Source organism: Paramisgurnus dabryanus, chromosome 24 (genome assembly GCF_030506205.2).
Source record: "Paramisgurnus dabryanus chromosome 24, PD_genome_1.1, whole genome shotgun sequence".
Lineage (NCBI taxonomy): Eukaryota > Metazoa > Chordata > Actinopteri > Cypriniformes > Cobitidae > Paramisgurnus > Paramisgurnus dabryanus.
The window spans coordinates 23,040,051-23,059,369 of record NC_133360.1 but is presented as its reverse complement, the minus strand read 5'-3'; the positions used below and the strand labels follow the sequence as shown (position 1 = coordinate 23,059,369).

Sequence of the window (19,319 nt, the reverse complement as noted above, 5' to 3'; positions counted from 1 at the left end):
GTTGTTTCTTAAAATCCACATGCTTTTGTGTAATCTGCTTTATATGGCTGGTCTCAATAGAGAAAACCTCCACTTAACATGTTCCCGGCACGCTCATTACCACTAACCGGCACGCTAGTACCGCTAGTGGTACCTTACTGGTCTCCAGCCCTGTGTCAAAATGAACCACAACCCATCGTTTCTTCTTATGGACAGCTGCTTCGTTCAGTGAAATATCGAGCGTTTTTATGACCATTTGGTATTCTTGATTTATATTTTATAGCACAGCTTGAGATGGTTAGCAGTAGGACAGTTATTCTGATCTTCCTATTTATGAGTCGCTTGAAGGAAATCATGAAGGATTTTTCTTAAATCTCGCAAAAAAAAAAACTTGTGTGGGAAAAATCTCAAGAGTTAATTTGTTTTTGAATTCCACCTTTTAATGTTTATCTCGGTTTCGCCACCTCCTTTTCTTGACTCTCACCTTTGAGATGAGGCGGCGTAGATCCGCTTTTAAGACGAGAATAAATCGAGCCAATTTTGCTTGTCTGTGGACATTGTTTAATTAGTTGGAATGCGTTATGAAGCTTTCTTACCCATCTCTACGTGGTACGGAAAGGTCCCCCTTTAGCATATTAGATGAGAAAAGTGTTTCTTTGCAGCGCGGTGACCTCTCAGAATGATTCATCTAATGGACCTTGAGAAAAAAAGGATCGTGAACAGAAAGGGTCTCAAAGCTTTGATATCAACTAAACTTCACGCAACATAAATATTCATTTCTTTCTTCTAAAGTGCCCGGACGAAATTAGATCTGTCACAACCGAAGCCTTTTCATTATTTTTAGAGAAACGCGCAACAAATTTGCATATGTAAAAATGCATGACAGTATATTACGGTTAATTAAAAGCAGCTCTGTTTCTTGACTCAATAGGTCATATCTTATCCGCAGCGTTTACGTTTGACCACATTGTCACAAACTTTTTTTTTTAAAACACCCTCCACAAAGTGCCTCGTCTGAGGACGTAACCAAACCCTGTTTGTAAATGAGGGATGATGCGCGGCTTTGGACAGATATCCGCAACGCTAGCTGTTGTGCCACCGCCAAGCTTGGTTGGTTTTACTGGTCAATTGTGATATTGTGTGTGTCAGTGAGCAGGGGGGTCTCTTGATACTCCGGAGCCACGGTTCACACATTACTGGAAGATCCGATTGTCAAGACCCCCCCATCCAGCCCTTCTCCCTGTGGTATTCCTACAGCTCACAGTCTCTCTTGGCTAACTCATGTTTCATTCTTTGGCAATTTGCCCTAATGAAGTCCCAGAGGAGCCTTCAGACCTCTGTTCTTTTTCCATATTTAATCATGTTATTTTAATCTGGAAGATGAGGAAGCTCTTGTGTATGTGCGTGTGCGCGAGCGTGCGTACGCGCCACACAGGTCATTACAACTGCTAGGTAGCCATGAGGGGGATTCAGGGTGTGGTGTGGGGGTCACTTGGGTGTTCACTCATTAAACATCCGCACCAGCGATGTAATTAACAGTTCGCTGCTTGTAAAGTTAGATTATGTACTCTCTGTGTATAACTGTAACAAAGCATCATTAATTTTGTATAGGCGCTAAAGCCGCGACACCTTCAGTTGTGGGCTTTGGTGTATTTTTAGGGCCTCGATTGATGCCCTGATTCGCGATTGGTTCAAACCTGTCCTGTTGACATCAGAGCGAACATGAACCAAAAACAGTCATTTAACTTTTGATAGATGAAAAGGAAAACTTTATCTAATGCTGCGTTCTTTCCTTGCCCCCCAAAATGCAATCCCCTTAAGCAAAGCACATTAAACAGCAGGTTCATCGGTTTCTAAAGGAATGTTTTTCATATGTTTGTCTCTTTGTTTTCTTCTTATAGTTAACTGCATGCGTGCATGGATCCACCGCTCTGCTTTACCCCATGCACTGGCAGCACATCTTCATCCCTGTTCTTCCTCCTCACCTGCTAGACTACTGCTGGTAAGAGCTTTGCTCATATGCACACACACTCATGGAAAATAATACACACTTACACTCCTGGTATAGAGGGTTTTTTAAGCTCTGAAACTGTGCATTTAATGTTTGATTTGTGTTTTATTTTACGTTGTAAGAAGAATCTGCAGATTTTTTCACATTGTACAACAGTACTGCACTTTATACTTAATAAATTTTCCCTAAAATGTATTGAATAAACATGCATATGTATAGATTTGATCAAAAGTCAAATAGCTTCCAGTATAGTCCTACACTTTCAGAACAAAAGGTACAAATCTGTCCCTTTTCTGTCACTGGGGGTGTACCCTTTCAAAAAGTGCAGCTTTGCACCTAAGGATTTAATTTTAGTACCTCAGAAGTACATACTGGGACCAAAGAGAGCTTATTAGTGCCTCAGAAATACATATTAGTATCTCAAAGGTACATATTGGTACTAAATGTTTACATATCTGTACCTAATGGTCCATACAATTACCTTTTTAAAGGGTGCTGCCCCACTGACAGCTAGGGTACATATTTTGCCTTTTTTCTAACAATGTAGGTCCTTAAGGTACGGTAATCTACCCAAAATTGTATTCTGTTTTGTATTCCTGTAAAGGTATCAAACACTGACAGTGTAGTGATAAGATGTTTGGGGAAATCTGCACTAGTGAGGCCATTAATAGTAATGCATGATGTTCTGATGTTATATATAGAGACATCATTGATCGATATGGGTTTTCAATAGCCCAGGCCAATATCTAGAGAGCATACACTGACAAAATGGTCAAAATATGTACCGTAGCGGTCACTGGGGCAGTACCCTTTTAAACATCTCCTTTTAGGTATAGATATGTATACATTTGGTACCAGTTTGTACCTCTCCTAATATGAAGTCTTTAGGTGCAAAGCTGTACTTTTAAAAAAGATGAATCTTTGATTAATTGTCTATAATAATAAAATCGAAAGTCGAAAAAGCTAGGCCATGCACGTGTGTGCGGCGCCTGCGCAAAACACATACAGCCGGAGAAAAAAATGCAGCGAGCGCGCAGAAGTTAAACTTCTAGCCATGATCACAAAGATGCTAGGTGCCAAGCACACACCTGAGCTTTCAAACGTCATGTAAAACGAGGCTGGCCTTTAACGCAACGAAATAACATCCGCAGCTAGTAAGGTCCGATATAGAAAATGCAAATACGGTTAGCATACTGAAATCAAACACCCTCTCTAGGGAAGCCTGCAAGGTTAGCATTTAAACGCTGAGAGGCCATATTGAAGGAACATATTAAAATGTAATCCTAAATTCTTGCAAGAAACTGTAAAATGTAAACTTTAACTGACTGTCTCTAACACTCTGAACGCTCAACAGATATCACTGATCATTATTGACTAGCGGAGGCGCTGCACGCTAGTCAAGTTGACTGTTGCAGGTTTTCTAATGGAAGGTTGCTATCTCCATAATTAAAGTATCTTTGCTAAAAAAAGTGCACCGCAGGTCCGAGTTGGAGGTGACGACGTGAAAAGTGCCCTTTGTGTGCTTCTTGCATATAATTACAACTAGGGATGCACCAATACCACGTTTTCTATTTCCGATCCTATTCCGATACCAGAATTCGGAGTATCGGCCGATACCGATACCTGCGGATCCGATGCGGTGTATTTTTCTTGAACAATACTTTTTCTTGAACATATCTTTAAATGTGCGTTTGTTCCTTATAGGGATGCTTAACGATTAATCGTGATTAATCGTTAGCAGAATAAAAGTTTTTGTTTACATCATATGTGTGAACTGTGTATAATAACTTTGTATAAATAAATGTACACACATGCATGTATATGTTTTAGAAATGTTTACATGTGTATATACATTTTTATATTTATGTATAATTTATATTATATATAAATATAAATACTTAATATATACATTTTGTTTCTTAAAATTATACATGAATGTGTTCATATTTATATCTATACATATTTATTATACACAGTTTACACACATATGTGATGTAAACAAAAACTTTTATTCTGCTAACGAATAATCGCGATTAATTGTTTAGCATCCCTAGTTCCTTCACATAAAGCTATCAAGTGTATTAAGAAGACTTTGAATATGGTGCATAAAAACATTTATGGTGCTTTTATAATACTTGCTTGTCAGTAACAATCACTGTGGATCGGTCCTGTTAGTCCGATATCCGATCCAGCCAAAAAACTCATTTTACAATCCCACTAGCATGTTATTTAGACAAAATTTGCATGAGGAAGCTGGTGTTTTGATTGACATTTATGAACACTTTCATATCATTGGCTATATGCCACTGCAGTAAAGGCTTATTGCACTATTACAGTTCAACGATTATTCGATTGATTGTTGTTAATTTAAACGTTCATTAAATATGGGAAATTGCATAAATTGACATCCCTAGTACTGCTTCATTGACAGCTAGGGGTACAAATTTATGACCATTTTTTTTGGACTGTCCATTTTTTTTCCAAAATATTATCTAATTCAGAAATATTTAAAAACATAAACAGTACATTCTCGAGTTCATACTTCTGTAAACTCACGAGTTATCAGTCGATGACCGGACTTATCCCTAACATAGAGAACATTCTGAACTGTTTTCCAAAACATCCCTTGCCCTAATGAATATCTTCTACCGTGTCCGAGATCCTGAAGATTTATTAGAGCCAATGCCACCGCACCAAGTCCAGTTTAAGTTTTTATTTTATCCTTCATATACAGCTTGAGAGACAGACAGATTTCCACATGCCAACTGTGGGCTGAAACCGTGACCACACTCTTTAACGTACAGCCCTGCCTTATAGCAGAACTCTATAGCCTTAAATTGACAGACTTGTGCTGTCATGCTTGACACCGAGCCTCTTGTTTAACTTGCAGCAAAAAACACTCATGTACAAGCAGTTTATGTTGTTGTACAGAGTTAACAGCAGAGATGTTTTCCAGTCCATTTCAGTAAAATAATTACACTATAGAAACCGGATTATAATTTTCTTTTAGACGGGAGTGCATTGGTCATAATGACCGATATTAGAAATGATGGGAATTTGGCCGTTGTAACAAAGTTACATTTAACAACAATGACGTGACAGGGCTCACCCCGCATGCGTGTCAGCGGGCCTGCATGTCAGTTAAATCCTCGGCCTTAACAGATGCAGCAGGCGAGACTGTGGCTTATTAGCCGCATAACCTGATTGAGCGAGCGCTGCAGCGGCTAGCCAAACCTATCTAATTACACATCCCGGACTCGCCTCGCTCAAAAGGGACACTCGCCAATTACACTAATCACCTTCAGCGCTCAAAAGCGCCCATTCCAGGAAACAGCCGAGGATACTAATAAAGTTTAGCTACTGATGAATGCTGCGTCACGGGTTACATTTAAAATATGGCCTGCTTTTTCTAAATGGAAATTCAGAACCCAAAACAAAAAAGGTTTAGGGTTTTGAAAAACTTTGTAAAATACATAATTATGATGATAACAATTGTATTTGTTAACTTTTTAGTTAATGGATTAGCTAATCTTAGTTTTTTAGTAAACTTAGTTTTTTTTATCTTAGTTTATGATCATTTCAGCATTACATTTAAAAATCAAAAGTTGTTACTTTAAACAAGTTAATGTTTAATGAACAAACATGAGCAATTGTTGCAAAAAAATGAGGCATTAAGTATCATTAACATTAGGGATGCATACCGATTAATCGCGATTAATCTATAGCAGAATAAAAGTTTTTGTTTACATCTTATATGTGTGTAAACTGTGTATAATAATTATGTATATATAAATATGCACACATGCATGTATTATTTAAGAATAAATATATATTTATATATTAAGTATTTATATTTATATATAATATAAATTATACATAAATATACAAATGTATATACACATGTAAACATTTCTTGAATATATACATGCATGTGTGTGCATTTATCTATACAAAGTTATTATACACAGTTCACACACACATATATTATGTAGACAAAAACTTTTATTCTGCTATAGATTAATCGCGATTAATTGTTATGCAACCCTAATTATCATTTCATCATTAACTCATACATTTAAAAATCAAAAGTTGTTACTTTAAACATAAGTTAATGCTCAATGAACAAACATAAGCAATTGTTGCCAAAAAATTAGGCATTAAGTAACATTAAGATTAGGGATGCATAATGATTAATCACGATTAATCTATAGTAGAATAAAAGTTTTTGTTTATATCATATTTATTTGTGTATAAACTGTGTATAATAATTATGTATATATAAATATGCACACATGCATGTATTATTTTAAGAAAAAATATATATTTATATATAAAGTATTTATATATAATATAAATTATACATAAATATACAAATGTATGTAAACATTTCTTAAATATATACATGCATGTGTGTGCATTTATCTATACAAAGTTATTACACACAGTTCACACACACATATATTATGTAGACAAAAACTTTTTATCTGCTATAGATTAACCGCGATTAATTGATATGCAACGCTAATTAACATTAATAAATGCTGAACAACTATATTGTTCATTTTAATTTGATGTTAGCTAATGCATTTATTTATGTTAACAAATGCAACCTTATTGGTTGCCGTGTGCATTATTTCAAATTTACAAATTTGTGACAATAATTACATAAAATTGTTCATACAAAAGTCATTTGCTTGCATTCACTGAAGCCCATAAGATGCTTTCTCGGACATCTCGCATCATTTTGGTATAACCTGGATCATCAAGTTTTATACAAACATGTGGAGCTCATGCCAGCCCAAAATCATGATGCCTTTAAAGCAGGGGTCTTCAACCTTTATGTGACAAAGGGCTACCACTATGTATAAAACAATCTGGAGGGCTACTTTTTGATATAGTCTACTCAAAACTTTTTGTTTTACTTGTTGATTTTATTTTACTTAATATATTTTAGTATTGTTTAAAATGTTAACATAAGTAAACCAAGCCAAGCTGATATAAAAAAAATAGTAATAAATAAATATTATAATTGAGAATATTAATAGAATGTGCTTTGGGGCATCTGTGCGGGTACCGGGTGCCCATGGGCACCACGTTGGAGACCCCTGCTTTAATGCATAAGGAGCATGTACCAAAAATTGCTGATAAAATATTTTTTCAAAGACAAAACAAAAACTCACTTGTGGTTTCAAGGATTTGGACCTCATTAATGTCAGTTTACAATGATGTTAATTTATTAGGTTTTATTATTTGTAAGAATTGATGCTACATGTTTAAAGCTTCTTGCATGTACATTATATTTGTGGAAAGTATAATCCATGTATTTCTTTTTAGAGCGACATAAGCAGATTTTATTTTTTTTAACTGCATTAGGAAATTGCCCAACCAGCTCCCTCTTCTACAATAAAAGCTTTATTCATGTTACTAATAGTGCACCATGTTTTTTTTCTCATCAGCGCGCCCATGCCATATCTGATCGGAGTTCATCTCAGCCTTTTAGAGGTAAGTGACATAAATCTACAATCAGCTGCTCTTCATCATCTTAGGTGTTTTATCAGACGTGTTTGCTACCAGAGACAGCTTCTCGATATTATGTAAAGCTATCATTTTTTATTTTATTTATATACATTCACTATGGGAGACATGAGGTCATAAAATCAACGTCCCTCCGAATCCATCACATCACACGCTCAAACCATCTAAGCCATCGGAGATGCTAATAACGCAGTATCTGGTTTGATGCATCATCACCGAGCACAGGCAAACCTACAAAAATTGACACATTGTTTTTCGCTTTTCATCTCTCGGGCGCCCACGAGACATGAAAGAGTCGGAGAAACAAAGAGACGGCGTGTTTGGTTATTGAGCAACGGCACGTTGGTTGGAGGCAGACCTATAGCTTCACGCATGGATCTGATATCGCTGACAGTCGCGGTGTTTATCACACGTTCACCCGCTGACAGCCCGGCCCTTCCGCCCCCCTTTCCGGCTGCACGTAATTAGACCAAATCAGCACACGGGCCGCCGTAGCAGCGACTGTCAAAAATGACAAACCAGAAATTTTTTACACACTTGGCTGTTTCCCCCACCTGCACCGGAGGAATAATTACTGGATTTGTCGCCACTACCGTGACTACAATTGTGTGGAAGCATTACAGCCCGCAACGTTTCTTAATTCCAAGTGCCTGACCAGAGGCTGTTTTTTATTATTTGGGTAGCTTATAAGAGTCACTTTTTTGTGTATGCAAGCTTGGCTTAAGTGCATAACTATTTTATTTCCATTCAACAGTTTATTTTTCTTAATTGTGGCAATGACTAATTTTAGCGCTGTAAACAATTTACCCATGACTTTAAAAATAATTTTTGGATATATGTACGCTTGTTGAATATTCTGCTTTGTTTTAAAATAAATACATTTTAAAGCTTCACATTAGAAGGTGGTGTTTACATGTTTACTTTTACTACTTATCTAGTTCATTCTTGTCCACTTCAATCATTACGGTGAAGTTGGATATTAAGAAAATAATAAAAGAAAGATCAAATTTGTTTAAAGTTTAATACTGATGTACTTTTATTATACAGAAAATACAATGAATTTGCATTTTAGCAACAAACCGTTTTAATAGTACAATTAACATCAATGCAAAAATAATAAACAGGTTATCGTTTGCTTCTGTAATGCATTATAAAAAAGTATGCATGTGTGTATTAGGACATGTAAAAAACTGAAAAAAAAATGTGTTGTGGTGTTTCTAGCGAGTGAAGAGCAGGTCTCTCGAGGACGTGGTCATTCTGAACGTGGACACAAACACCCTGGAAAGCCCTACGGACGACTTGCACAATCTGCCCAGTGACGTGGTGAGTTACTGTACCCCATGTATGTAGTTACTTGCCATCTAAATAAAGATGTGCAATAGACTGCTTTTGTTGGTTTATATGTAGCTATTATAATGACTACAGACTAACTCTGACCTTGCTCGTAAACTAGTTTATTTATTTAAATAGATATTCATTTGATAATCTCGTTTCCTGTTGATGTCTATGTGTTCCTCCAGAGGTTTGCTGGTTAAGTTAACTTCTGGGAATGAATGTTTTTTTTAGTATAGGGAAATTAACTCCCACATGCACACACATGCATGCACACATGCCCACATTTACCTAAAAATGGGGGCAAATATTTACTTTTATTATGTATATATGTATATATAATATATGTATATATATATTTATTTATATTTATTTATTTATTTTATAATTAATAAAAGTTAATATTTGCCCTCATTTTTAGGTAAATGTGGGCATGTGGGAGTTTATTTCACTGTATATATATATATGGACCAGTTCAAAAGATGTAAACAACACTGGTCCAGAAGCACTTCCTGTTTCCGTTTTTTAACACTAGATAAACGTTGGGATAAAATAAACCAACAGAACATATAAACCTGAATTAACTGAAGTTAAACAAACATCTTAAAGATAATAATATATGTAAAATAAAAAAATAACTGTCACAAACTGTAACAGGAAGTGTTTCTGGACCAGTGTTGTTTACATCATTTGAACTGGTATATTTATATTTATATTTTATATATATATATTTTATATATATATTAAAATATTATATATAAAAAGTGTATATATATATATATATATATATATATATATATATATATATAAATATTATATATATTAAAATATTATATATAAAAACTTAATATATATATATATATATATATATATATATATATATGTATATATATATATATATATATATATATATATATATATATATATATATATATATATTTCTATAGACAAACACTACTTATTTGGCTAAAAGAAAACTTTTAGTATTTTCTAAATATATATGTATATATATATATATATATAAAGACAGAATTAAAAGTAGATTTTGTCCGTTTTAGTTAACTTCTAGTTTGTCTCAAATTATAGTTAAGTAAACCCACACACTCACCACTCACATTACCATTTTCTTTCTGCTTTCTTTGTTCTAAGCCCACAGACACACATGCACACAAACATGATTGCCATTTTCACACATTCAATCGTTGTCTGTCTTTCTCGCCCACCTGCACATTTAAACAAACACTCTCTCTCTTTCTCTCTGGTCAGAGGAGCACACCGAGCCTCTGTCCTCCCGTCATTAGCAGTCGTGAATCGGCTGTAAACTCGCCTGTAACGCTAAATGGCCGTCGCAATATACAGACCATCACTGCTGCCTTCATCGGATTTTTTTATAATCATTATTATTTATTTATTTTTCTACAAAGCATGCCTTTCTGCCTGCCCACATCTCACTAGAAGTCCTATATTGTCTCAGACGAAGGGGGCCAATTATTAGATTCGGCTTTGCAGCCACCTGCCAGCGCCTCCTCTCTTTAATTAACGCGTAGGTGCCGCGGTCAGTGTGACGGGAAGTCCGTCCGGCATCAGGGTCACAAACGCGCCCATCATCGGTCTTTTTAAAATCTTGTTTCTTTTTTCCTGCTTTCTATTTTTCTTCCCCCTGGGGGGTGTGTTTTAACACTCCTATATGACTCCGTGCATCCTGCTGCTGTCTGTCCAAGCAGAAAAATCCAGCCTGTTCCGTTATGCCATCTCAGCACCGGCATCCCATTTGTAAATTAAATTGCAAACCGAGAGCGCTGTAAAAAAAAAAAAGGAGTCGGGTCTTTTGAAATTGACAGAGGGGAAAGACGAAACTCTTTGTCTTCCTAGCGTGATAAATTAAGTGGCAGCTCGATGTTTGCTTTGATCCCCGCGTGCAATTCTTCATTGACTAATGATAGAACGGATTCTGCATATCATATTAAATAACCCCACCTGAATGTAAATGTCACCTACAGTAATATATTTATCACTGCAAAATTCAGTTTTATCATACCTTTGGGGATATTAAAATTCATTCATTTAAAATTCACATATTCGACTCAAAAGCATGTTTTTTCCGTTTGCTCCTTAAATCGTCTGTCACATTCCGTTTGCTACAAAGTGGCTCTCAAATGAAAAAAATTACGTTTTGAATAAATTAATTCATTTCAAGCTGACATTATTATTATTATTATTATTATTCACAAATTTTAGTATTTCGAGCCACTAAAGAAAAAATAATCAATACCTTTTACAACTATAAAGCAAAATATAGTCTAACACCCTGCAGCGTTTCTTTTTTTCTTATCTTATATTGATTTAAGCCAAACCTTAAGAGATTCGTGTAATTAAGTGTTTGAAGGCTTATTTTTACCATGTGGACTTTATTATTTTGAGAGTCTGACCACTAGACACGCTCTCAGTCAGGTCAGGGGTGACAGTTGTCCCGAATTACCCGGCCTCTTTTTTCAGACGGGACCCTATGCTGAGCGCTCCGCTGTCTGTCAGTTAATGGCAGTTTTTCCCAATTTCACACATAATATTTTAGATTTATTGACTATTAGAAACGCTACCACGCCAGTAGCGATTCTGTCCTGGATTTTACAAATAGAGATAATAATTGCTGCGGCTCAGAGAGGATGTGGCGAGCGTTTTTAAACATGCCTTTTTATTGGAAACATCAGATGTGACGGGGTTGAAAGTCCAGTGCATTGTGCCTTTTATTTCTTGGTTTTAATCACTAAACTTGGTGAGAATGTCGCATGGTGGTTCAGAATATCCCGTTTCCATAAATCTACGTACCTTTTCAAACCATATGTTATTTTCTACAACGTGTGAAAATCAGTTCATAATGTCAAAGCACTCTGAAGTGAGTACGGTGTGACTTTTCAGTCCAGATTGCATTGTAGTTAAATAAAACTTATTGTAACTTTTTCTCTTAACTAGTATGGTTGGAGTTTTTATCATTCCATCAAAATTAGATCTGAATTTATAAATATTTAGGACATTTTAATGATGGGAGGTTGTTGAGTTTGCAAAAACCTATTGTTTGTTCTCTCACAAGTAAATGATGGTGTTTTCCTCCTCCTTAAACATTGTGAAACTGGTTTTATTTATTTTTTTATTCAATTATAATTGGTTTGGTAGCGAGGTACAGGGTGTTTACTTCTTCAGTCATTAAAACGATCTAAAAATAGAAAATTAGGAATCGGTACCAAAGAGCCAAGCATGCGAATCTCTCTCTCTCTGTTCACAGCACAGCGTTGTTTTTGATAAAATATTCCTTTTGACTTTATTACTCTTGTTTAAGTTACGGCACATCTATTGTTTACTTTTCCACTTTCACAGCCTTTTGCCGTTTCCACATTTGTGTCATACTCTCTGTATTTGTACTTCCTGTGTTTGATCATTTACGGTCTCAATCAAGAATTCGCACACCCACCTCGTGTATATTAAGCTTCCAAATGGAGGTTAACAAATTAAACAGAGAACGCGCAATATCCGCGCCTCCTCCGAGATCCCGCAACACGGCGTTTAATTGGGATTCGTTCTTTTTATTTTCCGCAAGCAAAAACAACACGTCGTCAGCTGACACGAATACAATTACTGTTTGGGAAAAGTTTCTTTCTTCAATGTTTGTTCTGTATTGAATTAAAACAAATTCAGTTTGTTAGTGGGGCAGAGGGGGAACCAGGTGGGGCTCATTTCCGCCCCGGGTGGATTAATGCAGTGTCCAGCCCTAAGGCACCACTGTTATTGGTCTGTTGGCGAACAATAACTGTACTTCATTGGCCGTTTTTTCTTTAGACTCCAGTGTCCGATTTAAATTAAGTGCAGATGTTTTAATTTGTATTTCGGGTACTCTTTTAATGTATTTAAATCCGGAATTCATTAGCTTTTAAAACAAATAGGCACATGTACAGTACCGTACATCTCATGCATACTAAAAACCTGCAAATTCAGCATTCTTGATGATAGGTACTTGTAGTGATTGATTGGAGGAATTTGCATTGTGAATCATAAATCTGAAATTATATGCAGTAGACTTGATTTCTTTTTTTAAATCTAGTACTTATTTTGTATCTGCCCAGTAAATCCCACACTATTTTAAATTATTTGCACTAAATAATTGCAAATTGAGGTGTTGAGAAGAAGAAATTGACCTGTATTTTGTCAGCATCGGGCTTGAAATAAAAGTTGTCTTTGTGTTGATCTAAAACAGTGTGCATTCAGTGTGCACGTACATACTGTATACTTTTCAAGCTAGCGCACATCAAAAGATAGCAGGAGATTTTCATATCTATTTCTTTTTTCTTTGTAGTCCTCTAATTGCCTCCCCGCGGCTTTTCATCCCTGGACAGAATTCTTAACAAAACATTTTTTTTTTTCGTATTTCAGCCATACTCTGAAGGGTCACAATGTAACCTTGTAATGTATTGTGTGAATGTTTACATTCAATTTAAATATTATAATTATTTTTATTATTCATATTTTATTTTGTAATTAATTTAAATACAATTACTTTTTATTTACTATAGACATAAAGTGCCTAGATGCACTCCCCTCCATGCATTTAATGTCTCTCCAAATATCCAGCTGGACTAGTAAAGAGTACGAATATGAGCATGTACCACCTGTCCACGGCTTGTCCACTTCAATGAATTAAAATCCCTTGACCATAAACAGCTCAGCTATCAACGAGGGACCGGCCCGGGTGTGTGTGTGTGTCTCAGTAGTGGTGTTCTGCTGAAACTCAGGTTGTATAATAGAAGCCCACCGTGGAGCAGATCTCCACGGCATCATCCTTTAGAGCAGGAGACAGTGATGCACCTGCTAATTATCATCTCCAGCTGGTGAGTTAAATGGAGATCTGTTTTCTGGGCCACCTCTGACCCCGTGCTCTTTACTTGACGCACTTCAAACCCTGTTGGGGAGCCCATGCAGTAGAGTTTAATGAGGCCCTGTGTTTGCCCTCCGTGGGCTCGGCGAGTTAGAGGCTGCACTTTCATCCCTTGCTATCCTCACTTGATGTAAATTGAAAAGATCACAGCTATGGGGAGAAGGCCTATAGTGGAAAGGCCTTTCTGCATAGATTATGAATATCATAACTCAACATAACTCACCCCCCCATACAGACCCTTCTCCCTCGCTACCCACCTCCTACAATTCCATAGTTATAATTGGACCCAATGGGGGACTTTCCCTTTGATCAGATCATAGGCTGAATGACTTTACACTAAAAAATGTCACTGCCAAATAGGTTTATCACCTGTAGAGCTAAGCTCCTCTCTGATGCCCCTACACCCCCCATTCACTTCTTGTTAGCGTTTCTCAAAGTATAGTGGTTAATTAGTCTGACTGATCAATTATCGGCATCGCTTGTGCTGATATCAAAAACGAATTGCAGCTTATCCATTATACACTCACCTAAAGGATTATTAGGAACACCATACTAATACTCCGTTTGACCCCCTTTTGGCTTCAGAACTACGTGGCATTGATTCAACAAGGTGCTGAAAGCATTCTTTAGAAGGATAGCATCTTGCAGTCGATGGGAAATTTGTGGGATGCACATCCAGGGCACGAAGCTCCCGTTCCACCACATCCATGCTCTATTGGGTTGAGATCTGGTGACTGTGGGGGCCATTTTAGTACAGTGAACTCATTGTCATGTTCAAGAAACCAATTTGAAATAATTCGAGCTTTGTGACATGGTGCATTATCCTGCTGGAAGTAGCCATCAGAAGAGTGGTCATAAAGGGGTGGACATGGTCAGAAACAATGCTCAGGTAGGCCGTGGCATTTAAAAGATGCCCAATTGGCACTAAGGGGCCTAAAGTGTGCCAAGAAAACATTGAACATTTGAACATGTGTTCCTAATAATCCTTTAGGTGAGTGTATGCATATGCAACATAAGAGATTGGCTGAAAATTGCATTGTGGTAAATAAATTTAAATATGCAGTTAAAGTAAATTAAATAAAAAATAGATTTTAATTAAACCTCTATTCTATTAAAATTCTAAAAAGGGTCTTTTTTACCTCCTCATACTTGCCTACTGGGTATAGTTTGCATTCTCCCAAGTGCGAGTGGCATTTTGCATTCTTTGATTCTTCAAAAATGAAGGCTGTTTAACGGATTGTTTGGGGAAGTGAGAAAAAAGACAACGCGTCAACATGAAATATTAATACAGAGCCAACTTTACATAAACATAAAAGCACTTAGCCGGCGTGAATATGGAGATGACACTTGTTAATTTAGTGCCGCTAAACTTCCCGTTTGATGATTCTGAGCATTCGCCGTATCACCTCGGGGACATTGAGAAAGAGACATGTCCCAACAGGGACAAATGAAACAAAAGATGACAAATGAAATTCGGTCTAGATATAAAACTGTGCATTTCGTGAACATCCATATACACTCGCCGCACGGTGCCCAATACGCATTCAACAGGTTAGGTTCCTGTGCAGACTGCCTAAATCATCCCATTTACAAGGCCAAAATTATTATTGATACACGCAATCATGTGTGAATATTCTTGCAGATGAATTGTCAGCAGATGGTTATGAGCAGCACAGTATACGTAATCAATTTGGTTAACCTTACATTACCTGGATCAAGCATTATTTCATGGTTCATCCCCGCGGTTGTTGATGACACACTTGGATGCCTTAATATAGAAGACTTGCAGATGGGAAATAATCATAACACAAAGAAAAAATGTGTCACTGGACCACAAAACGAGTCTTAAGTAGCACGGGTATATTTGTAGCAATAGCCAGCAATACATTATATAGGTTTAAATTATACATTTTCTTTTTATGCCAAAAATCCTTAGGATATCAACTGCCAGTGTTGTTTATCTTTTAAGTTGCCAGCCAGAGGCAGCTTTTTTCTTCATTTTCACAAAAATGAAATTCCTTCCAGAAAACGTTCTTCTTAAAAATATAAAAACATACAATATATCAAATGAAAGAACAGACGCTCTGCTTTAAAAACAAAACAAAAAACCGTTTCATCATACCTTGAGTTCTCTAGTTTTCTTCTTATCACCTCCCATGCTGCGTTCACACCAGCCGCGATAGAGGCGTCAAGCACGAGTGATTTCAATGTTAAGTCAATGTGGAGACGCGTTGACGCGCGTCTGGAGGTCTCGCGGCTTGGATGAGGCATTTAGTGCGGCGCGATAGACGCGTTTCCGTCTAGACGTGCGATGGCGCATCTTGAGCGTTTCCCCGGGAAACACGCGAGTTGAAAGATTTGAACTTTGGCGGAAAAACGCGCCGCTTTAACCAATCAGGAGCTTGCTCTAGTAGTGATGTGATTACAGGAAGCTAGCGGAGTTGCAGAAGCCCCTCCCATGACGCGAATGTCCACGTGAATTCAATTCAATTTTATTTATATAGTGCTTTTCACAATTGTTAATTGTTTCAAAGCAGCTGTACATTAACAGATGTAGGAAAAGCGTAGAAAAGCGAGCGTAGTAATAATGTAACGTATACAGTAAAGTAGTAAGTTAAGCCAAAGATGGCAGACTCTCCAGTGGATGAAAAACCCCCTAGGAGAAAAACCCTTCTGGCTAGTCCAGGGGGAAAACTCCTAGGAGGGGAAAAACCCTTGAGAGAGATACATATATATTTATATAAATACTATCGGAGTATGTGAATGGGTAAGCGAATTAAACTGGTTCCGCCGTTGGTCACTGGTCAGGCATCGGCTGGGCATCTCGTTGAAGGACGGTCAGTAGGTCCGTGGTGTGATGACCTTCACAGCTGCAGGAACTGGGTCTGTTTGTCTCATTGTACTCAGGGTTGAGGACAAGACGGGGAGAGAGAAACAGGATCCTATTAGCGTAGGGGCCATTCACATGTAATGCAAGTGTCATACATTTTAGTGTTTTAAGTCATCTCAGTTCCAGTCAGGCTAACTATTGCGGCATAAGTATGTTACCCAGATGAGTTATGTGAGTGCTTTGTCCTAGACAAACTAACTATTGCGGGATAAGTACATTTACTGGACATGTTATGTGAATGCTTTGTTAAAGAAGAATGTCTTAAGTTTAGATTTAAATTGAATGTCTCAATGACTAGAATTTCACGCCTGGCTTGCGGTATACGCCAATTTGACGCCTCCATATGCGGCTGTTGTGAACCCACAGTTAAATATGGGTAGATAATTAAATTTTTGTGAAGACCTTTTGCTAGAGATCAGATTCAGAGTGATCCTCAGTTTTTACTCTTTCACGTAAGGCGTTGGTTCCTGGTTGTATAAGTTGCGGAAGAGTGCCCACTGGTGGATAATTGCGGCAGTGCGGATTGCCAAAAATACTCGTTATTTCCAGGGAAGCGTTTTCCCTTAATTGGCGAGTTTACTCTTCAATGACCGAGAAAGAGTCAAGTAATTTTTTTTAATGAAGATATTTTGTTAATTTCCTACTGTAAATATATCAGACTTTTTTTTGAGTAGATGCAGTGCTAAGGACTTACTTTGGACAACTTTAAAGGCGATTCTATCAATATTTAGATTTTGCGCACTCCAAACCAAATATTGTTCTATTCTAACAAGCCATACATCATGGAAAGCTTATTTATATAGCTTTAGATGATGTATAAATCTCAATTTTAACACATTGACCCTTATTTTTTGTGGTTTTGTGGTCCAGGGTCACACATACTTTTTTTTTAAATATTCTAATTTTTTCCTGTATTATAAATATAATTGTCTGCAATTGTCAAAAGTGTAAATTTTGAATAAATATTGAGTTTTAAATCATGAATATCTTTGGTTTTGATGTCATACTACTTGTAAAAAGTAACCTTGCCTCTCACTTATTATTTTTTTTATATCAATTTACTGTGTGGTTGTCTTTTGATGTTCTGATTTTAGTTTGGCATACATGTTTTTAAATAATAATACAATTTTAAGCAAAGATGCTTTACTTTAAAGATTCCTGATTGTCATCAGCTGGTTTCAAATACCGTACTTCACATGTTTGTTTGTATCTGTGTATACTCAGTGTCTCCTAGCACACATCTCAATCCTGTTTAATGCTTTAAAACACGAAACTAAAAGCAGACCTGTGGCAGACCAAAATAATGAAAGCATACATATGTCAAGAGATTTAGGAAGTAGCTGGGTTACGAGGAAACCAAGGTCTGAGATTCCCTGCCAAAGTCATTTTGCGCTCAGGTCCTTCGGAAAGCATCAAAGCCCCACCCCTGCGCACCCCGCCATTGCTTCAATTAACAGAGCAGCAGGTGCTCGTGAGAGATAGAAGGCTTTTCTTTATTTCTTTCTCTCTTTTTCGTTTATGGGGGGTGACCTGTAAATGTGACACTTCACACTTTGAATGGCTTTGCCTGTTCCTCCACCAATTTCAGAGGTGTTAATTTAACTCTCTCTCTCTCTTTCTCTCTATCTCTCAGGTCTCCAGTCTGAAGAGTAAGCTGAAAAAGCAGTCGACTGCTACAGGCAGCGGCGTGGCTCGGGCCTTCCTGCACGCTCAGGCTGCACTGTTCGGCTCGTACCGGGATGCCCTGAGATACAAACCTGTAAGACCTCTGCACACTACATATATCAGCACATTAATACAAGAAACAAGATTTTTATGTGTAAACTTTGTTCAGTTTCTAGTGTCCCTATTCAGTGGGAAAAAGCTAATTTACTGTGAAAGTGGTCACTATTGGCGCTTTCCAGTTTGGCTTGGTTAGCTTTTCCATCGAGTTAAGTAACACTTCGAAATGGGAGGGATTATAGGCGTGTCGTTATATTTGCGCTGCCTACTGCTGTGACATCATACAAGTGAGAGCGTCATTGTACATTCCCATACATTCATTTATTTCTCAGTCCGCCACAAAATTAAAATTGACCACCACAAATAGATGTTTGCACATCGCGTTTATCACTACCTCTATCTCACATGACAGTTTCCTGCGGCGCCGATCGACGAGCTTCATTTAAGTTGCATTTAAGCATATATTGTGCATGTTGTGAATGTGCCGCTACAAACTGCAAGTCTGGAAAAAGCGTTACGGTGTTCCTGATTCTCAACCTGTGGATGTTTTTCATTGCTAAAATGGAGTTTGGGAGCTTATAGCAGAGCACAGATGACAACAGGTTTACTCGAGACAGCGCAAGCTAGCATGAAGGTAAAGCTAATCTTTTACATTATAGCGATGACGCTGGTAGAGACGATTCTCTCAGACCAATCAGTGATCTACAGTGTTGCGTCACGTTTTGGTATCAGCTCGGAGCGCTTGGAACCCCATCGGAGGTGGTACTAAAAAAAGTATCGGGTACTACGTACTGCACCCAGTGGAAAAGCCCCTATAAGTAAGCTGACCCAAACCAAACCGTTGGGTACTATGCAATGTAAAAGCGCCATATGGGGCAGGTAGTGGTAAGGGATCACTTTTTTCCTTCTGATTTCATATTGACTTG

General features: G+C 37.2%; 1 protein-coding gene across 2 annotated transcripts in view; it reads left to right on the top strand.

Moving 5' to 3' along the window:
- Positions 1-19,319, top strand: part of dennd1b (DENN/MADD domain containing 1B) — a 151,702-nt gene that overhangs the window by 91,374 nt on the left and 41,009 nt on the right. For both annotated transcript variants that reach the window (XM_065259515.2, XM_065259516.2), the window contains exons 10-13: positions 1,881-1,981; positions 7,447-7,492; positions 8,747-8,848; positions 18,305-18,430. In XM_065259515.2, the coding sequence (XP_065115587.2) occupies positions 1,881-1,981; positions 7,447-7,492; positions 8,747-8,848; positions 18,305-18,430 (375 nt within the window). The remainder of the gene's footprint in view (positions 1-1,880; positions 1,982-7,446; positions 7,493-8,746; positions 8,849-18,304; positions 18,431-19,319) is intronic.